This window comes from Ruditapes philippinarum, unplaced genomic scaffold (assembly GCF_026571515.1).
Source record: "Ruditapes philippinarum isolate M1 unplaced genomic scaffold, ASM2657151v2 ctg3949_1_1_1_1, whole genome shotgun sequence".
Lineage (NCBI taxonomy): Eukaryota > Metazoa > Mollusca > Bivalvia > Venerida > Veneridae > Ruditapes > Ruditapes philippinarum.
Window position 1 is genome coordinate 497 of NW_026860972.1, and position 23,189 is coordinate 23,685.

At 32.4% G+C, this 23,189-nt stretch overlaps 1 protein-coding gene across 5 annotated transcripts; it reads left to right on the forward strand.

Annotated features, from left to right (window-relative positions):
- The first annotated feature begins 272 nt into the window (after positions 1–272).
- On the forward strand, positions 273–22,866 carry LOC132714076 (ubiquitin-conjugating enzyme E2-17 kDa-like). 5 transcript variants are annotated; one of them, XM_060696809.1, is made up of 4 exons: positions 273–395; positions 3,295–3,372; positions 6,037–6,142; positions 21,840–22,866. In XM_060696809.1, exons 1-4 carry the CDS (start codon positions 288–290, stop codon positions 21,980–21,982), a joined length of 435 nt encoding a protein of 144 aa, XP_060552792.1. In that variant the 5' UTR covers positions 273–287; the 3' UTR covers positions 21,983–22,866. The 5 variants fall into 5 exon arrangements, with proteins under 5 accessions (XP_060552792.1, XP_060552796.1, XP_060552794.1 ...); XM_060696813.1 differs by lacking the exon at positions 21,840–22,866 and adding an exon at positions 21,110–21,575; XM_060696811.1 differs by lacking the exon at positions 21,840–22,866 and adding an exon at positions 15,929–17,667.
- Positions 22,867–23,189: the final 323 nt, after the last annotated feature.

A 23,189-nucleotide genomic window follows, 5' to 3' on the forward strand; every position in this document is an offset into this window, starting at 1 on the left:
GAGGGGTTGGTCAGGGTCATTCCTCAGCGCAGGACATAAATGCTATTATTGATGTATAGTGGTATACATAAACTATAGCTTGAAAAGATAGTGTTGCATCACAGTCTAACGTAAAGAGGACTATTATCCTGGTTTTAAATATTTCCTTTCATGCTGTTTTCCTCTCCATTTACCCTAGCACCATTCTCATTAAAGTGGAAAAATGCACTGGGTGAAAACATGTCATATGACTGAAAAGATGCCATGTGACTGAAAATATGCCATGTGACCATAGCAGTGTGGTAATAATGACTCAGACCAATTTACAAAATACTGTGCACTATTTAGAACATATAAATCATTGTTCTTTTCTTTTCATTTCAGTATTTCACTGGCAAGCAACAATAATGGGCCCTGTAAGTACTTATAGATTTTAGAAACCTGAGATGCAAGTGAAAAGTAAATTTTGTTATTAGAATCATTTAAATAGACAAATTAATCGTTATGACTGTCGTTGAATAATTATAAGGCAGTTCAAAAAAAAGTTATTACTTGTACAAGGATGTTATAATTGCTCAATTTTATAGATTTTCAAAATTGTATAGATTTTCAAAAAAGGTAAAAATTAATCCAGAGCTATTAAAGAAATGAAAGTAAATATATGGAAGGAAATATACGTACACTCAGTACAAAAAGAAACGCAAACTGTATATATACCTGGTCATCTCCCATAGTGGATGTGGTGCAGAAAAAACTTCAATACCTTTTCAATATTTCATCCATGCTTTATTCAATAACACAACAATTTCATTGATACCTGTAAAATTACGAAAGTTCCAGCAGTTTAAACACAGCGCTATCGATCACGAAAATTTCAGTTTCAATACCTTGTGTGTCCACCCTTAGCATTGATAAGCGCCTGGCAGTGGCGACGCATAGAGGTCACTAACATAGCAATGGATGCCTGAATGTTATTCCACTCCTGCACTGCGACACGACGAAGTTCCTGCACCGTCTGGGGCTGTGGCTGATGCTCATAAATGCGACGTTTTAGGTCGTCCCAAAAGTGTTCAATAGGCGCCATATCTGGCGACATTGCAGGCCAGTCTAGCACATTGGTGTGGTTCCGAGCAAGAAAGTTTTCAGTCAAACGTGCTGTGTGCAGGCGAGCGTTATCCTGTTGAAGTGTCCCATGTCCCTGAAAATGACGGTTCATGTACGGTACGACAACAGGTGCTAGAACATCATTGACATAGGTCTGAGCATTGACATTACGGTCGAACACTACAAGATCTGTTCTTCCAAACTGTGACATCCCTGCCCATATGTGAATGGAGCCAGCACCCCAACGATTAAAAGTCTGAATACAGGCTTCGGCATAACGCTCGTTCCTGCGCCTCCAAACATGTGCACGACCATCGGCTCTGCTCAGCACTATTTTAGTTTCGTCAGAGAAAAGTACCCTGCTCCAGAATCTACGGATCATTCTTATGTGCACTCTAGCCCACCGTAGTCGATCCCGTTTGTGACATGCAGTGAGGCGTGATGCCTTGAGGGGTCTCCTACACCTCAAACCAACTTCCTTAAGCCGATTTCTAACTGTGCGTGTATACTGCGCCTGAAAAGTAACGCAACGTCTCAAAAAGGGCAAACCTCATCAAAATGTGAACAGCTCAAAATTTGATAAGAGGAAGAATTTCGGAAAGATAGCAATATTTTCTACTACCCGTGAGTACCTATTGTTCGTCTAGCTGTAGAGGACGCCGCTTCCAATTGATTACGTAGATGCCCCACTCGAATATTCACATTCTGTCTCCTAGTGGTTATTCGTGGTCGACCGAATTTTGGTAAGTCTTTGACACTGCCAGAGGCATTGTACCTATTCTGTAGACGAGTGATAGTGCTAACATGACAATTAAATCGCCGTGCAACGTCAATCTTCGAAACACCAGCTTCAAGTAAACCAATTGCTTGATTCCGCAAATGTTCAGCAAGGCGCGGCATGGTTATAAAGTACTGACAGTTCAAATAAACTTGTTTTTCATGTGTACCGATTCATCACTACACGGCTACATGTATAGAAACTATCGGTAAACTATAGAGCACGGTGTGCACGTGGAAATGTGGTTTGTACAGTTTGCCGTTAAACTGCATTGAGGGAGGTAATAAATTATGCCGTTTTGTACTCAAGTTAACAATAAAATGTCATTGAGAATATTAAAGGGAAAATTGTTTGTCCAAATTTAGTATAAACCTAAAAAAATGAAAAATGAAAATGTTGCGTTTCTTTTTGTACTGAGTGTATTTTTAGCTCGACTATTCAATAAGAATAAGTAGAGCTATTGTAGTCATCCGAGCGTCGGTGTCAGCCTCAGCGTAACCACTATGTTAAATTGACAGAATTTTTACTTTGAATTTATATTAAAGTTTTTGTAATACCTCAAATATTTTCAAAGTCCATTGACATATGGCTTTGAAACTTTGCACACTTGTTCACCATTATAACCCCAACCTGTAGACAGGAGGAGGTAACTCTTTCAAGCATTTTGGCAGAATTATGCCCCTTTTCAACTTAGAATTTACATCTAGGTTTGCATACCACCTCAGATATTTTCATATTCTATTGAAACAAGTTGAAATTTTATACTCTTCTTTGAGAGCATAAAAAGACTCTCTGGAAGGCCTATAACTGTAACATGGATTTAAAGAAAAAATTTGTCCTTTTGTTATTAACTCTAATTAATTTTACATTATCAAGGCTCTTTTACTATCAAGCATTAAGAATAGTCGAGCGTTGCTGTCCTACCAACAGCTAGTGTTTTAATTCAGTATCACTGAAAGATGTGCTTCAGCTTGCTTAATTGTTTAGTTTATTTATTTTGTCGAAATGTTTTATTTTAAAAATAGACATTTATGTACTTTAAAGATTATGGTATTCCTAAATATTTCAAAACTGTAATATTGATGACTCATTTATTTTGATAAATGAATACATCATTACATGAGAGATTACAAATTGTATTAACATAGGATTTTTCATATCTCATCAATCATGAATAATCTTATTTTATCTTTTTTACATTGTGTGTTTTCCATATCTAAAAAGGTGCACTATTTGACAAAGTTCATGTATGATTTGACATGCAGTATCAAAAGTAAACTTCATCTGTCAGGGCTTTACTTTCATCTGTATCAGGGGTTGCTTGGAAGCATTTTCTACTCAGAAAATTCTTCAATCTATGTGTATTTAAACTTTAAAGACAAGCAGTGGTCTATTATGATATAAGTAATAAGTTGTTAATTTTTTCATTTCAGCCTGACAGTCCTTACCAAGGTGGTGTATTTTTCCTCACTATACATTTCCCCACAGATTATCCTTTTAAACCACCAAAGGTAAGTGCTTTAATAAATGATTTTAACACATCCAGTGAAAGTGATAATGAAAAAAAAGTGTTAAAAGATTTTACAGGTAGGGTTGGGAGAGAATTTATGTAAATAAGATGGGGGCTCTCAGCTGAATAAGAGATCGGTGGTTTTTCTCATTTGATTGGGGAGAGGCCCTAGCCTCTTGATTTTGGGGAAAATTATTGCTAAAATTGCTAATTTGGGAAGTAAAAAAGCTTTGGTAAGTTCAGATTTTTGGGAAAACTATGTTTGGAAGAGGCCTTGTATAGGCCTCTGTTATATACAATGTATAGTGAAGAATCACTGGATATGGATTATTATATATCTTTCTTTGTATGCTTATATTGAATTATTCTGTTATTGTTTTCTACTTGTAGCTGTTCAAAATAACTCTGAGCTTAAATTATTAATGCAAAGTTATAATTTGTATACTGATTTAATTGATACATCATACTCAAGATAGTAAATGTTGAAACTACTTAGTAAATCCTGAACAGTCAATACGAATAACAATGCATAATGTTTGAACTCCTTTTGTATTTGACTGTTATTCTTTGAGATTCTGCTGAAGATTTTTTCTTATGGGTAAGTTGTCCAGGTACTTTCTGTACGTTGGTGGTTCTACTCCAGAAATGAAATGATGCAGTGAGGGACTGAATTCTGCATGATATCAGTGAAGCTTGGAAGTTGCCATACAATAATAATGATGATAATAATAATAATGTCTTTATTATGCTCCCCGAAAAATCTTGAGGGAGAATATAGTCACCGGTTTGTCCGCCAGTCTGTCCCGAATTCGTGTCCGGCCCATAACTTCGTTATTTTAAGTCGGATTTTGCAACTATTTCACAGAAATGATCTCCATATTGAGACTGTGTTGCGCGCAACATTTGGGTCGCTACCCATAAGGTCAAGGTCACAGCATGACCTTGCAGCAAAATAGTGTCCGGCCCATAACTTGTTATTTGAAGTCGGATTGTACAACTCTTTCACAGATATGATCACCATATTTAGACGATGTGTTGCGCGCAACATTTTGGTTGTTTTTTAGCTCGACTATTCGCAGAATAATCGAGCTAATGCAGTCACCCATTTGTCGGCGTCGGCGTCCCTGTGGTTAAGTTTTTGTATGTAAGCTGGTATCTCCATAACTACTGAAGGGAATGGATTGAAACTTCACACACTTGTTCTCTGTGAATATCTAAGATGATTGGCACAAGTCCCATAACTCTGATTTGCTTTTTTTCATAATTATGCCCCTTTTTCGACTTAGAAATTCTTGGTTAAGTTTTTGTATGTAAGCTGGTATCTCCATAACTACTGAAGGGAATGGATTGAAACTTCACACACTTGTTCTCTGTGATTATCTAAGATGATTGGCACAAGTCCCATAACTCTGATTTGCTTTTTTTTGTAATTATGCCCCTTTTTCGACTTAGAAATTCTTGGTTAAGTTTTTGTATGTAAGCTGGTATCTCCATAACTACTGAAGGGAATGGATTGAAACTTCACACACTTGTTCTCTGTGATTATCTAAGATGATTGGCACAAGTCCCATAACTCTGATTTGCTTTTTTTCATAATTATGCCCCTTTTTCGACTTAGAAATTCTTGGTTAAGTTTTTGTATGTAAGCTGTTATCTCCATAACTACTGAAGGGAATTGATTGAAACTTCACACACTTGTTCTCTGTGATTATCTAAGATGATTGGCACAAGTCCCATAACTCTGATTTGCTTTTTTACATAATTATGCCCCTTTTTCGACTTAGAAATTCTTGGTTAAGTTTTTGCATGTAAGCTGGTATCTCCATAACTACTGAAGGGAATGGATTGAAACTTCACACACTTGTTCTCTGTGATTATCTAAGATAATTGGCACAAGTCCCATAACTCTGATTTGCTTTTTAACATAATTATGCCCCTTTTTCGACTTAGAAATTCTTGGTTAAGTTTTTGCATGTAAGCTGGTATCTCCATAACTACTGAAGGGAATGGATTGAAACTTCACACACTTGTTCTCTGTGATTATCTAAGATGATTGGCACAAGTCCCATAACTCTGATTTGCTTTTTAACATAATTATGCCCCTTTTTCGACTTAGAAATTCTTGGTTAAGTTTTTGCATGTAAGCTGGTATCTCCATAACTACTGAAGGGAATGGATTGAAACTTCACACACTTGTTCTCTGTGATTATCTAAGATGATTGGCACAAGTCCCATAACTCTGATTTGCTTTTTAACATAATTATGCCCCTTTTTCGACTCATGAATTCTTGGTTAAGTTTTTGCATGTAAGCTTGTCTCTCCATAACTACTGAAGGGAATGTATTGAAACTTGAAGAGTTTGTACCTTTTCGGACAATTTTATGTATTCATATAGGTAAGCATTATTATACTCAATGAAACACCCTTGTGACAAATTTTCGAATAGTCGAGCGTTACTGTCCTCCGACAGTTCTTGTTCACTTTGAACTTTGTGTGTGACATAACTGACACTACAAGAGGTATACCTTCCTGTGTCCAAAACCTATTCGGTGAGCATCACCCGGTTCAACAGGCTCTTGTTTAAAGAGGCAACATAGTTTGGCATGCCTAGTGTTTGTAATGAACCTCTTAAGATATTTTTAGCACATTTTGTATCATATTGCAGGTTGCCTTTACAACTAGAATATATCATCCGAATATAAACAGTAATGGTAGTATCTGTCTAGACATACTACGATCACAATGGTCACCTGCTTTAACTATATCTAAAGGTAAGTTCTTACTGCTGTACTATATTAACAGCCGAGCACTGTGTAAAGTCTCTTATCATGCTTATTTATTAGTATGAATATTAATATTCTTGTAGACCATTTATCTGGTGGGTGTGTATTTAATATGGCAGGGCAATTTTAAGATTTGCTGATTATCTCTGACAAATTATGAAAATATACATCTCTAAAGCACTGGTATTTTGATGAAGGAATGAAGTGAACTACCATATTTGTAAAAAAAGTATTTTCTAGTAGCATTCTGCAGCAGTTAAACCTGTGCCAGAGACTGTCGGGGAATAAACGTTTTCCGTGCTTTGAATAAATGCATTCTAAATTATAAGCTTTTAAGAAGCCACTTGTTAACAAGCTTTTAGAAACCACTCCTTAACCAGTGCCCCTTTTACCATTTCCTGATACTGATCTGTATACACATGGTTGACTATATAAAATCGTTACAGTGTTTTAGAGATGTTGCATATTTATGATATTTTAACATTATTGTGTGCTCTACCACTGTGTGTAGCAAAAAAAATAATTTCATGCTCATCAAGTTGATTACAATGATTTAACATGAGTTTAGCAATACCTTTTGTAATGTGGAATTCCAGGAGAGAAAAACAAAAGTACAGTCCGTTTCTCTACACACATAACATCTGATTTAAATTAGAATCTTCTCATAGCTGTTAAAATTATCTGCTCAACTTGCTGTTTGATGAGCAGTCAATAGTTTTCATTCAGATTTCTGCCTTTTGACGCTTAGAGCACAATTATCATATTTTCTATTTGTATAATGGCTGTTGTATATCGTTTATTCTTTTCAGGGTTTTTGCTTTTAATAATATTTCATACTAACACATTAGCTGATTTTTACCTCCTTGAAAAAAAATATCACCCTTCTAAATTTATGTACTGGACTTCTTTGAATTTAATTGGAACAGTCCATTGTTGATTTTAAGGGATTTCAGTATCGTAATACAGAAATGGAGCAGCCAACAGTATAGTCGTGTCAGACTGCACGGACGTGCAGACTGCCCTGATACTATATAATTGGTTTAAATCAAGTCAATGTTGTAGCTAGATCGAAAATATAAAATTGGATTTGAACTTGCTAGAAGTTATATGATTTTAGATCATGAATTAAAAGTTGTCTGATAGTTATTATGACTTGGGGAAATTGATAAAAGTAATTAAAATGTTGACATAAAAGTTAAGTGTGTGTAGAATTTATATATTTTGAAGAAAACGAAACAAGTGTTCACAATTTGGTGTGGTTGTAAATGCATATGTGTTGTGTACTGACTGTCCTAACGATCCCAGACTGACAAAAATGAAGTACTTGGGTTAAAACTATGGAGTTCCTATGCCTTTTATAGTGAATCCCCTAGTCTTATTTGTTTACAAAATCTCATTAAAATTTGGTTGATGCTCACATATGGGCTTTGAAATAATGATTTTTGTTAAGTTTTGATATTTCTTAATAAAATTTGTGCATGTTGTCATGTCATATAGTAAAGATTTTAAGTTCAAATGGCATATACTTATTTTCTAATTTTGACTAAATTTGATATATATATTTATACTGAGTGAAATTTCTTGAGTCTTGGAAGTTTCAAGAAGACAATATCATTTTCGTAACTGGCGGGCATTTTTTATATATCGTTGAAATTCAAGACAATTAAAGTCGTAAGTATATTCTATTTGATTCTTAAAAAAAAGATTAGATAAGATATTCAGATATCACCTCTTTTAAAGTATAATTGAATAATGATTTACTAGTAATAGTAGATGTTGTTTTATCACTTACATGATAGAATTAATTTTTGAAGTAGTAAATATAGACAAATAGTACATCCTTCGGCCTTTGATAAACATTGTAAGTGAAGGAATGGTTATTTTATTTGATGCAGGTTTTTTACTGGTACAAATTACAGGAACTCTCGTTATGGTAAATTATAACTGAAATGAACAAATTTTTATTCAAACATGGATTGAACGAAATACTGCGTTGTTGTGCACAAGTAATATAAGTCCCGTCTAATATATATTTAGAACCTATATTTTCAATCCCCTAGGTCTTAATAATTGTGAAAACCATGTAACCTATAAACTAATCAGATTTTCCACAAAGCTCTTTAGTTTTAAAATAGTTTTTACCTAGATTTTGTTGATTGATTTCTTTCACACTACCTTGTGCTCAATAGCCAATACTTCTTGGACATTTTTACTAGGTTAATTTTAGTTTTAACACAACAAACAGAATTTTTTTTTATCAACCTTTATCCTGCGAAATTTATGTAAATGAGTAACTCCTGCTTTGTATTTGGACACTTCCATTGTTAGTGAATTGAATTTCAGTTTAAAGATTCTAAAATACAGGGTATTAATTAAGCAATGTATAGTAAACTTTGGTCAGTCAGCACGGCCGTACAGACTAGACTAGCTATGTACTGGATATATATATATATATATATAGACAGGTTGTTATTGCCACTATTATTCAAAAGACTTAACCTTTCACCTGCTGAATTTGTGTGATAGATTCATCCATGTTGACTTCGGAACAGTTAAAAGGATTTCAGAATCAAAATATAAGAATTAACTTGCCTATTGTTATGAGTTAGAACTTGGCTCTTTACTGGTGTCAAAGGCTGATCACTTTCAGTTTCAGCAGGTTAAGGGTTGAAAATCAACATGGACTAACTCTTTTCTTTCAAACCAATCATAGTAATAAAGTACACTTTTCCAACTGTAGAAAATCCACTTTTCTGGAAATGTTGCCCTTTGTGTTATTTAATGATTTCCAAATAGCCCTTGTTTCATACCAATAGTTATGTAACAGAAAATTACTTAACATTGAATTGGTATAAGTGATTCTTCAACACTTATACCGGTAATTTAATACAAGTTAAAAAAACATAAACATTTTTTTATAATGTTTATGTAAAAGTAGCAAGGCAAAATATTCTGATATATTTTCAGTTCTGTTGTCAATTTGCTCGTTGCTGTGTGATCCAAACCCAGATGACCCTCTTGTGCCAGAAATTGCAAGAATCTTCAAAACAGACAGGGACAGATACGGAAAAACAGCAAAAGAATGGACTCAAAAATATGCTATGTAGTCAAAAGTGCTAAGAAAATGATCTACAGACATTATGTTGTACAAAAAACATTTTATTTTATTTCTGGACAAGATTTGAAGTGACAAGTAACTAACTCTGAGTGAATTCTGATGATATATTATTCTCCTCCTTTCGCTTTCAGACATTTATTAAGAATATTTGTAAATTTGAGAATGAAGTAATTAATTAGTGAATCAAGTGCTAGTAAATATACATGATAGGTGGTCGAAAATGATGCTTGAACAGTCGGTATTCACTGTTGATATTAATGAATGTTACCATGTAAATATATCATAATTAATGAGTAAATCTGTGAAAAAAATGATGATTTTTGATTTTAACTGAATATTAAGCAGCATAATGCAGGTTTACACAAGTTGATTAAGGAAGTTGTGAAGAAGAAGTTTATCATTAAGCAGTAAAGATATCTAACTTCAAAGCACTTGTCCATGGTTTAGTTAAAAGTTACATAGTTTAATGAAGGTTAGTGGTTTAAACTTCTAGTGCACACTTGTGGATTTGAAGGGGTGACGTACAAAGACAAAGTAGTTGCCTTTTATGGTATCTGGAAAATACCGAGTTGACTAAAATGACAAACCTTTTGACCTGTATCCCAGTAAAATTAATATATTCAAACAACATCATTGATCTAACAGCAAAATCCAGCATTCATGGCTCTGAAAAGTACTTTGGCTGCCATGTCATCAGAAAGGGAAATCTGTTGACAAGCCATGAAAAATTATTTTGAACTGTTAATATTTTTTATTATCATTAAAAACTAAAGCCAAAAATGAGACATAGTGACATGAGACATAGTGACAGAATATGTGTATTAATCAATATAAAGCTTTAAGTTTCTTCTCAAAATGTTTTTTCCTGGATTTAAAAAAAAAAAGGGAGAAATATTTCGTGTTGAACCACTAAGTACGTAGGAAGAGATAGTGATGTTTAAGTGGGTATGATCTGCCTGCTTACATAAGGGTGTAACTGAGGTCTATGGCAGGGTGGTAAAGGTCATTGATTTCAAACCACTTCCCTATCACAGCTGTAGGTTTGAGCCACGCAAGCGTCATGGGACTCTACATGTGAGAAAGTCATCCAGCTAGCTTGACATTGTGGAAGGTCAGATCTTCCCAGGTGTCCATTGGTGCCTGAAGTAATGTATATGGGGCGTCTAATGTCGACCTCCACCAGAAAAGCTGGAATGTTGCCATATGACCCATACAGAGTTGTTGCGAAGAAAAACCCCACAAAAAAAAAACCTGAGGTTAAGTTGTTGCAAAGAAAAACCCCACAAAAAAACCCACAAAAACAACCCTGAGGTTATGACCATATTTGTTCTATTGATAGTATCTTGAGAAAGCTTGAAACTTGAACTTTACATGATTGAACAAACAATCGGATTGAAATGAATAAACTTTAACCAAGACATTGGTTGGTGAATGTTTATTGTTGTGATAAATGAGTGTGAAGAAATACTTTTGAAGATTGTTTATTAGTCGTATCAAATAAATTTTTGAATTGATGCTAGGTGACAATTAAGAATTACTACTCATTTCACATGTCAAGAATTATAAAAGTATATGTATATATATAAATGGAATAACATTTGATTTACCCAAGACATATGATTCACTTGGGCGCTCCGGAACTGATTCCTATCAGTCCAAAATAGCTAAACATGATAACATAAATGGCCTGCACAGGTATCTGTTATCTAAATATTGAAAAACTTGTATTACACGTAATACAGCAAGAAGAAATAAAATTTTCTGTATATGAGTAATATTTCATCATTTCAGCCAATTTGTGATATCATTTTTAATGAAAATCTGGATACAGTAAAAATATGTTTGATAGACAAATATACATACAATATTATCAAGTTATACAGATTTTTAACAGGTATATAGCTGTATATAAATGGCTGTTCGCATATTGTGGCTTGGGTTATATTACAAACAACTGTTCTCATACAGCCATATAACCTGCCAAGAATCTTTTAAGCAATTTTATAATACAGCAAACTTGCGTCATTACAGAAAAATATGAAATTACCCAATAGATAGTTAGCAGCGGTGTATATAGTTTATAATGTGATGATTATCCAATGAAAAGCAATGTTACAAATGTGCAGTATTACAATGATTTTAATAAAATAAGACAGTAAGGTGTCTCAGCATTTCCAATATTTGAGACAAAAGCCCTGACAGAAGGATTATAGGAATTTTCATGACTGTCTTAACAGTATTGAAACCAGAGTCAAAGTCGTAAGTATTTTTTTTTGAATTCTTGAAAAAATACAAGAAAAGAAACAAACTCTTTGATAAGATTTTTGTTGTGTTAAGCTATCAATTGGCAATAAGTTTACAATCATACCAATTTGGAAGAAAAAGACAAGAAAAGAAACATGACTCTTTGATAATATTTTTGTTGTGTTAAGCTGTTTGCAATAAGTTAACAATGGATACCAATGTGGAAGAATAGGGGTCTTATCATTTCATTATATATATCTTTTCTGGTATTTGTTATACCTTATATTTTAATTGAAACTTTCATTTTGTTTATGAAATTTTGATCCTAGTTTAAATGTTTGATTTAATGTTACCTTTTGCAACTTAGTGTTTTTGTCACGCTTGATAGCTTTTTAACAAACATATTTTTTCAGATTTATATGAAATTTGTAAAGAAATTTAAGTTTAATAAAGTTATTATTTTATGAGTGAAATTTGTGGCAACAAGACCAGCATAATCTTGTTTGAATTTAAATTTGGATTTAATTATCAGCAATAGACTTAAACAAAATATAATTGAGCTAAAAATTTTGTTCTTGTTCTCTATGTTACTACCGTTTGGGCAATTCTAAATCTGTTTAAATGTGAAATTATTTTCAGATTTAAGGATAAATAAGTCATAGGTCTTGGTTTCCTATTAATTTCTGTCTGACTTGAACATCTTGAAATGTAGATATTATTGAAAACAGTATTAATTTAAAATTATGTGTGTGTGTGTGTTTCTTTTCTAGTTGAATTATTTACCTATTGGCTAATAATTTGCTTGATATCTTTTAATCCTAACTTACAATTTGATTAAACGTCTTTAAAATAGTAATTTTCTCTAATTTAATGGAGCATTCCCACTCTTAAGCTATGTAAGAGCTGAAAGTTAAATATTTTGATCACTTCATGTATGTTTGTTGTACAATTAGATTATTACATAATAAGGTCACGTTAACTTTCTATTAATATGAAATCCTGGTTGGCACACTTCCCTTACTATTTCGTTATACAAATTACTAATGTAAGTGAAATTGTAAGAAGGTTAACAGACCTAAACTTTAACATTTTAAGGTTAAATTTAAAGAAGGATATTAAAAGTTATACAGAAATTTATCTAATTTTATTCCTCACCTTGATTAAACAGAGGTATTTTTTGAAAGTAGGTCATCAAGTGTTATACACTAGGTCAGATTGTGAAATAAACAGGTTCTTTTTCTAGTGGTTATTAGTTCATCTGAATTTTACTAGTACTTGACCCTTAACTTGCTGGAATGATGGTTAGGAAACTACCCGCCTATATGACTGAAATACTGTTTGGAAAAGATATAAAATGAAACAAACAAACAAACAAGCTGGAACCGAAAGTGATAAAGATTTTTCAAGCAGTATGGAACCAGGCCAGGCTGCATTACAGTACAGGGTGACTAAAGCTTTATACTGTTGGTAGCTCAGTTTTATACCCCCATTACTTGGGGTGGGCCTGGGGGGCTGGGGCATATACCTTTGCCTGTGCTTGAACCTTACAATGTCTGTCCATAGACTGATGAACTACTAGTATAATGTTGCGGCATTCTTGTCCTATGGACACATTTCTTGTTGTATTTTCATATTTAAATACCTTAAATTTCAAATAGACTGTACCAAATTCAAAGCTGGACAAGTCCATTTCAAAAATTCAGCAGGTTAAGTTTTAATCAGGAGAACTTGTGCTTAAATTTCAAATAAAAGAGTTGTCATGTAGGCTTAATTCCTTTAACAATAGGCCATGTCTTACTAAAAAGATCTTAAATCTTAGCTAAAGTACACTGTTAATTGATCAGAATATGCAGTTTATTAATAAAATATTGTAAAATCCTTTATCCTTAGATAATCCTCTGATTAGATGTTAAGGTTATCATCGGATAACCTAATGAAATTTTATAAGTTTAACATACTTGAATGAAAAAATTCTAAATAATAAAGTGGTTTTTTTTCCTCAAATTATTTACTTTTCTTTGTTACTTTATAAGATAGTGCACAAATGTGATGGCCATTTTATTTTCAGTTCTATTGTCCATTTGCTCGTTGATGGATGATCCAAATCCAGATGATCCTCTTATGCCAGAAATTGCAAGAGTCTACAAAACAGACAAGTCCAAATATTCAGAATCAGCAAGAGAATGGACGAAAAAATATGCTATGTAAATGATATTGTTAGGACCTGTCTAAGGACAAAATCTTAAAACTGGAAAATGTAATACAGTGTACTACATTGGACTATGCTTATAAAAATTTGTGTTGTAATGTTTTGTTTTTTTTTGCTGTCATTTTTTTCTTCAGAACACAATTTGAAAAAATATCTGGCAAAAACCTGACACTCGGGTTATAAAACTTTTTTTTTCATTGGTCAGTGTACATTCTATGGCAGTTTCTGACCAAGCAAATAGAAAATTACTATTGAATGATAAAGATAATAAAAATTTGATCAAGACTCTTAGCTAACTCCATTGAAGCATTGTAGTTAAACAATTTATTAAAATGAAGTTAGGAAAGATTAACCAAAAAAATCATGGACACCACAAAACACATTGAAATTGATGTGAACTTTGTTCTGCACAGCTACTGGGTCATGTAAATACATATTTGTTATTGTCTTGTTAGGACAAGGTAGAATTTGTCCAGAATCTGCAGCCACTGACATATTTGTATATACATGTATAACATAACATAGCCTTAATCACCATGCTCTATACTGTAGGTAGCTTTATTTTGGTACTTTTATATTGATTGCCCTAGAAGTTGAAATGGACTGTTCCAAAATCAAAGCAAGGCAAAGGCCCATTATGTCTCCGAAATGCTATCAATTTTATTTCTCAAAATATTTTTATTTCTGGTATCAAAAAAAAAAACAACATAAAAAAAACATATTAGCTATATTCATGAATTATCTTCTGCTACTTTTGCTCTGTTGGCAGTTAGTATAATTATAGTAAATTAGTGTTTTGTATGAAAATACTACTTTGTTTAAATTTTTGCTACCTTTACAACACATTACTGCATGTTCGGAGTTACTTTCGTCAGTTGTTAAACATTTAGTATGTTTTTATTCCATTAATTAAAACATTACTATACCCCCACAAACAAACCTTTTTAACAGGTGCTAAGCAAAGTCTCATCTTCATAAAACTTGCTCAGAATGTTTAGTTTTGGTGATTGTACTTTAGAATGTTGCAACTTGGAATACTATGTTTTGAGCTCAGCTTTTTAACTAAGTATAAACAATCCTAGGGTAATACATACACTTAACAAAAATAGCTTAGAATATAAAAATGCTTCTAATAGCACCTTCTGCCTAACCTCCTGGCTGATGTATCCTAAGCTGTTTTAATTTGAGAATCAACCATTTGAAAAAAACAACAAACATAAACAAAAAGCAAGTCACATGCTTAGCTCATATTGTTTTGAATTAATTTAGTTGACAGATAAAGGTTCATTGTATAGTTGGATATCAATTGTTTATTATTATTGCTGTGTTCCCTTTAGTTTTTTATCACTAAAATTTTGTTATTAACTTGCTCTTCATGGAATATGGATATTACAATTAGGAAAAATTTATATACCAATTATCCTTTAATTAGGCAGCTGGCATTATAGTGTAAGTAAAAAACACTCTGATCTGATACTATCACTGTAGGTGATTGAAGAATCTTAATTAAACCCCTGTATGAAGATTTTAAAATTATACTTGAAAATTTCAGTTACATTAAGGTAAAAGTTGTCAAGAAGTTGCCTTTGCAAATCATGACATCTATGTTGTACTTTCTTTGATTATTTCCCCATTATGCGTTGATCTAACTAATTCTACTTTCTTTTGTATGTGATACTTTAAATTTACCAAGTATCAGTAAATACAGCATATACAATCAATAAATGAAAATAAAAGTATTACCAAGTGTTGTAGTGTTTGATTGTCCCCCTTTATGTGAGAAAATCAGCCAGTCAGTACTGTAATGCTTCATTTTAGAATAGAATAACATTTAATTTCTTTTTGTCGTACAGTCAAGTATTTCATAAAAAATCAAATAATTTTAAATTTGTAATAGTGACTTGTCATAGATATCTACTATGATGGGAGTATGGTCAATGTCGCAGAAATAAGCTTTGGATTTCTGGGCGAAGTTAAATGAGATTTAAAGTAAAATCATCACCTAACTTCGTCCTAAAAGAAGTCCATGATTTTCTAATCGAAGATCACAGCATAAGATACCTAGGCTTTCACATAGCATTTTAATTTAAAAATGAAAAGATGCACAAGACACCAAATGAATAAGACATCTTTCCATCATAGTTGCATTCATTTAGACCGTGGAATTCAGTGCTTTCAGCACTTTGATTATTGTTTATTTCAGTGTTACTCTCCATTTGTTCACTTCTCTGTGATCCAAACCCAGATGACCCTCTTGTACCAGATATTGCGCGCATCTACAAAACAGACAGGGAAAAGTACAAAGAATTGGCTAAAGATTGGACAAAGAAATATGCCCAATAGACACTTGTAATAGTTAAAGACTTTGTCTAAGATAATAGATGCATAGGAAGTTAAAAGTTATTATTGTTCAAGTCATTTACAAAGCAGTTTCAATAATTGGCACAAGAATTTTTTTTTAACAAGATCATGGACTCAGTTAAAATTTTTATTGTAACAGAACTCTTGGATAACTAATCAGTACAAGTATGTTAATCTTTCTTTGGTGTAATTTAGTGAATGAATATAATCTTACCCCACCCACTTAATTTAGGAATAAAATAAATATCTTCATTTTTCTGATGACAGTTATAAAGGAATAGTCAAGATATAAAATGTTTTTTATAAAATCAATGACTGCATTAGGTTATTTAAAATGCAGGCACTGTTTAAGAGGTATTTGCTGTTAAATAGTTGTTGGAAATAAAAAAAACAAGTAGATCTGTGAAGTTACTGTAAAATATGTTTTAATTTTATCAAGTATTCTGTAACATTGTGATTTATATTTAATCTTTATAATTAAATGATTTAACTTCAATGTTGCTCTTAGAAATGCTTAAAATTATGTTTAGTTGAGTTTTTTGTAATGATTTACTTTCTTTGTTTTATTTTGACAGGATAAAAGACTGTTCAATACTTTGTTTCCTGTTTAATATTCTTTATCCTTGATTTAAGCCTTTGCCATCAGTATAGTGCCAGACCAACCTGTACATTTGTGCAGTCTGACCAGGCTCTATACTGTTGGCTGACCAAATTTTAAATTTTCATCTTGATATACCCAAAATTTATAATGGACGTTCCAGAAATGGAAGCTTGACAAATTCAATGGTCTAAAGGGATATTGCCACATCTCATTCTTACAATATTTTTCATTTTTCTGTTGTTGTGATAAGAAGTGCTTAGATGGATATGTGCTATTTTTGTGTTATATTTTGTTCTTGATGATTGTTTTTGTTGGTTTCGTTACTTCACTATAGGGTATCTTTGTGTGGGTCTGAATTTGAGTGCACTTATTTGTTATAAACTTATATATAGGTACATATACTTTCTCTACTCTGTTGTTTTTGTATTTAAGAAAGATGATATTAATTAAGTGAGTTGAAAGTAAAATTTGATCATTAGATTTAAAAAAAACAAAAAAAACAAAAACACTTGATTTCTGATAATTTGAAAGGTTCGGATAATTGTTCGCAACCATCAGTTTAAATTTTGCCTATTTTTAGAATGTGTGACTGCATGTCAATCAAACTGAGCAATTATCCAATAAGATGAGGGTACTGCACAGATGTTCAATCAAATTGCTTAAATTGTTCATATAACCTGTAAAATTATTTCCTTTTCATTATGCACACCATTTAATCATTGCTGGCAAGTACTTTGGTATTTTAGATCATTATGCTTAGACATTTTGAGAATGTTCTCTATTTTGTGGAAAAAAAAACAACTATTAATAGGTATTTAAAGTTATTACTGGTACTAACACAGCAACATAAATTTTTGTTTTCATATTTTGCATACATGTAACAATTTATTATTATTAATTACTTCTGTATAGTTTTATTGTTAGTTAGATACATGATGACTTTAATTGATTGTAAATAAAGCTGTATTAAAAAAAAAAAAGTCTCCAAAATGGACACATTTGTGCAATTAAGTTTATTTTTATCACAAGACTTCCCATTAAAAAACAATTGAATATACAAGTTATTTTGTGGTTTTATTAATAATTGTAACATTTATTTTTAACCATGCTTCAGCATTTAAGTGATTAAAGGACTGCAGCTTAGAATAAAAGGGCACAATAAAGTGTCATTTTTACTGTCTTATTAAGTAAAATATTTTTATTATAGATACATTTGTAACTTGATAGTTAAAAGTATGGAAACCCTGACAAATATAACTATATTTGAAATAATTGATTGTAATAAAGTGAATATCATTATGTTTTGAATTAAATCATAACTTTCCCATATGTGTATTCATATATTTTCATGTATTTTAGTTGTAGTAAAAGGTGAATTCTTATCATAATTGTTGCTAATGTATGAATATTATGTAGTTAAAGCTCTTCTTTTTGCACCCTTTCTCATGTTTTACCTAGGTTAGAATGATGTCAAAGCATTCATGTAGATACACTGCTCATATCATATTTAATTCAATGACAATAAAAAAATCGTTTTTCAGACAATTTGTTTATCATTTATTAATCCATTTTCATCATTATTTTAATTCTGATGCCCCCACTTAAGCAGTTGGGGTCATATAGTTTTGCGCTTGTCCGTGTTACTGTCACGCTGTCCATCCATAAACTGACAAAACAGTTACATGTTTGCACATAGAGGAGTGAAGTGTGTGTCCAGAATGACAAAAAGTGGTTACAGTTTTATTTTTCCTTCATTCCATATGTGTCATTATATATGGTTACCACTTTCTTTATGTGGTCTTACTTTCGTAAAGTGATCTTATTTTAACTATACAAACTATGGCTATGGACACATTTCTAGTTATACATAGTAGTCTGATAATGGCTTACCATCATAGTCATGTGATCTTTACCAATTGCTGAAATGTATGTTTCATAGTAACTGGTCATTGACCAATCATATGATCTGAACAAACAGCTGAAATGAATGTTTCAGTCATGTGATTTTTATCAGAAGCTAAATTGAAGGAATTAATGTCAAATGTATACTAATAAGGTAACCTCTGTTGCCAGGTCGTTGTTAGTTTTGAATTCCAATCCTTTGATAGTTTGTCCAGTCAAAGCTTAGGGTGTGAAATCCACACAAAAAGGGACTGGAATGTTTTATGTGAGGAAACATTCCGGATTAATTACAGTATACTGAAGGAGGGTAGTTCTACTTGGGTGCCACCTTTAAGTTAAGCATGAAAATGGGAGTGAGACCTGAGGTATCCATCCACCAGTCAAGTGTGAAAACCTCTTGTAGTAAATATCCTTCAGCTGTATCAAAAAATGTTTAATCAATGGAAAAGTTTGATAAAATAAAGAGTATGCCATTTAACAAGTATTCTTGCATATAAACTGTGTAGTGAGGTATAAAATAACTATGGACAAAACATGTATTAACAGATAGATTCTTCCGTTGTTTCTTGATGTACGTGACTTGGGGGTGCAATCACAGTTATCAAACATAGCTGCCAAATGATGTCACACTAGCATGTGGAAAGCATTGAACAAGCAACGGTTTCTTTATACAAAATACAAAATATTTTTTTTTTATAAAAAATAACTATTTGGATGTACCTTTGGGTGCACCTTTTTTCATACATTTGCAGAAGCCCTCAGACTTGCTGAATCTCTCCCATTGTGGGCTCCAGCTTTAAATACTTCTTCATGTTTCTGCAGATGTTATTGTATGAAAAAGGTGCACAAACCCTTAATTGGTTTGTTTATTCATGAAGTTAGTAGATGTTGCTTAAAAAGAAGTTTAATAGTTGTTTGGCAGTTTCCTTTTAACTGTTTAATTATACAAAGAACTAATAGTTGTAAGAGAAAAAGGACTTGTCAAAGTAGAGTGATTAAGAATGCTGACTAAATATCCGAGTTACCTTTAACAACTTTGACTTCAGATCCAGCTACACATTGACTTTATTAGTTGCCTTTGTTGGCAATAACTTTTGATCAAGGTATGGACATTGATTTTATGATTTGCCCTTTAGTCTATGGTTACTATGGCTAAGGACGTTATGACATTATTTATTGCCCTTGAAATTCAGATGAAGGCATTGAATTCATATCTTGCCCTTTAAACCAGCAATGGACCAATAAATTCACAGCCAAGGGAAATTATTTCAGATGAGTGAATTTAATGTCCTTGGCTAAAAAGCTTTATCAGATGAGTGAATTTTATGTCCTTGGCTAAAAAGCTGTATCAGATGAGTGAATTTTATGTCCTTGGCTAAAAAGCTGTATCAGATGAGTGAATTTTATATCCTTGGCTAAAAAGCTGTATCAGATGACTGGATTTAATGTCCTTAGATGGAAAGGTATCTGTCCTTAGATGGAAAGCTATCTCAGATTAGTGAATTTAACGCCCTTTAGGACCCTAAATTCCCACATCTTTATATATTGCTTTGCAGCTAGTTCAATACAGGTTGGTGGTTCTGCCCAAGAATTATTTGACTTTGCCCACAGATGATACTGCATTATAGAGGGGCAAATTTGATCATCTTCTAGAAATGTATAGCATCTTTGTCCAAGCCTGATGAAAAAAATTCAAAGAGAATAGTTCAGAACAACTTGGATTATTTTCTTTGCAGCTTAAAAAGGTCTTTGCAGGAGAAATAAACAAAAATGTAGCATTAGTTCCTTGAGCAATAATATAATGTTCAGAAATCATCATTTATACACTTGATATCATAAATAGTAACATTTAACCATGATTTCAACTGGATATTATTGTCACAGGAAAAATTATTGAAACTTTCTGTAACGTATATAAACACATATCTTAATAGAAATGCACAAGAGAAAAATGTTTTTCACAGAGAAAAGAAACTTGCCACTTGATGGGAAGCAACTCTGTGTCTGAGCAGGACCTTTAATGACCGAAATATTAAATTTATTAAACAACAAGTTTATTAAAGACATTAATGCACATTAGAGATGGGCAGGAAAGTGATAATCAGCCCTTTGGGCCATTATTCATTTAGTGGACAGATTATCACCTTTCGACCCTACTCGGCTGTGTATATAAATATATGTTTAAACTTGGGAGGTTGACTTTACATGCGCATGCATAAAATAAAATTGCTTAAAAATGTATGGTAAAGATGCTTTGACTGTCATAGAGTTTGACATAGTAGAAATGACACCAAGGAAAAATTACAGATATTAGGCCTATGCAAAAGTGTTTGATAAGCCTAAATTACATTTATGTATCTGTCACATAATTATGTAAATGAACTTTTAAAATTAAGCCACATAAATATTTATGCACATTGTTTCAATTTTTGTGTGCATGTGTTATTAATATTGTAGTAATAATATAGTTATTGAATACTAGAAGACTATTGACCAGCATATATAATGGTACTATTTCAGTCTTGCTGTCAATCTGTTCACTCCTCACAGATCCCAACCCGGACGATCCACTTGTACCGGAAATTGCGCGTATCTTCAAATCAGACAGAAAAAAATACGAAGCTTCAGCCAAAGAATGGACATCAAAATATGCTATCTGACCTGTTTTTATACGATTTGATAGCAAGTCTCATTGAAACATTTTTTTTCAGACCGCCAAGTTTTTTTTGCTTTTGTTTACAACAGAAATTGGTCATGCACAATATGTTTGTTTATATCTCAGGATGTTTTTATTTACACATGTATCATTTTTGTAGCCTGCATGTTCTCAGATACTGTAGCCATATCTTCGTTTAAAGGCGATGTGAATCTTTTTATTTTTATTTCTTCAGCTTCCTGTTCACTGTGTCATTTTATAAGTATCACCGTGTCCAACCGGTAAAGCTAGTTTCTGGTGGCTACATTTGCTTAAACTTTCATTTTATCTCTGTTACGACCTTGACTTTTGGCTGATGGATACTAATTATACCTTCGATTTTCTGAGTAAAGCTGTCAGAAACTAGCATGACTGGTTTGAATTGGTGTAATACCATATGAGCTTTATTTTTGAGCACTTACATGAAAAAAAAACATACCCGGTAAATCTTGCACTTGATGTACGTAGCGTGACATTATAATATAGCAGACAAGTTTATATGGGTGAATAGAGTATAGGGATAAAGTGACAAGGACCATTTTTGCTGTATTTCAGTGTTGCTCTCGATTTGTTCTCTACTCTGTGATCCCAACCCTGATGATCCGTTAGTACCGGAAATAGCCAGGATCTACAAGACTGATAGACCGAAATACGCCAGCACAGCAAAGGAGTGGGTTAAGAAATATGCGATGAATTAGTGCTTACTGAGTAGAACTGAATCATGCTAACACAGGGACCTGAATGAATAATACAAGTAGAGATATTTATACAAATTTGGACCAATATCGGATACAGTTAAAAAAATGATATTTATGGATAAAATATCCTACTTTACTGTAGGTTAGCTTCGTTTTATTTCGATTTCAATTTTTTTGTACTAAGATTTACGTGCAATAATACCTCGTGCATAGATTAGATTGTTTAGTGTGACCTTTAATATGTAAACAAGATACGAGACATTAATATTTGCAGAGACAGAATGAAGGTATCCTACAGTATTTGGGAACTTAAAGGATGGTAAATTTGCGCAATTTTTGAAAAAGATAAATACTTTAAATTTTAAGGTATGAAAGTAAATACAATATATACTTTTTGTTTTTCAAGAACTTTAATAACAGAACAAGGCCTTCAGGATTTTTTTGAAAAAGAAAGGAAGCCTATACAGATAATTACAATCTTTTAAATTTTGATCTTTAATAAAAAGACAGAAGAGAACTGATAATTGGTCCATGCCCATTGGTTGATAAATTTTAAGTTGTTTTCCAATAGCAACCAATACACTGCTTAGTTCCTTAACTGTTAAAAATTGGTTCTGCACACCTGAAGGCTTGTTATTGGTTTATAAAGAGGTACACAATTTTCGAATATGATTGTTTTTAATGGATAATATGAATATGTTGTAAACTTGTACTTTTCTTAGCCTGTAAATTAGCGTGATTACAATTAAGATATTTTTTTATACATTGTATAGTGCTAATTCAGTATTCAGAGATTTACCTGTATCATACTGTATTGTCTCTAATTAACGTCCCCCGGGTGCTTGCATTTTTTCAAGGGATGGGGGGGAAGGGGGCTAATAAGGACTATAGGGGGGGGGGGGGGGGCTAATAAGAACTATAAAAATATTTGGATTGCTTTTTCATTATGGATTATAAATCTAAAATTATGGTGGTGGAGGGGGGGGGGTGATAACTTAGAGGGGGCGTTGATTGGAAACAATATGGTAATTAACGTTTAAATCAAATTAAATATCAGAAGTTTGCAATAAATAAAGAATAAAAGAGCTCTTATTTATACATTGACTTTAACTCGGTATGTTGCATGTGAATTATAAAGAATTAAGTCAAATTTTGATTTTATAAATAAAGTAAAATAGTTAGGTCCATTTTAAGTTATAATTGAGTG

Coding starts and splice junctions, on each gene's coding strand:
- LOC132714076 (XM_060696809.1), top strand. CDS start 288: ATGACTCAGACCAATTTACAAAATACTGTGCACTATTTAGAACATATA. Junction 396..3,294: donor AAGCAACAATAATGGGCCCT/GTAAGTACTTAT, acceptor TTTTCATTTCAG/CCTGACAGTCCTTACCAAGG. Junction 3,373..6,036: donor ATCCTTTTAAACCACCAAAG/GTAAGTGCTTTA, acceptor ATCATATTGCAG/GTTGCCTTTACAACTAGAAT.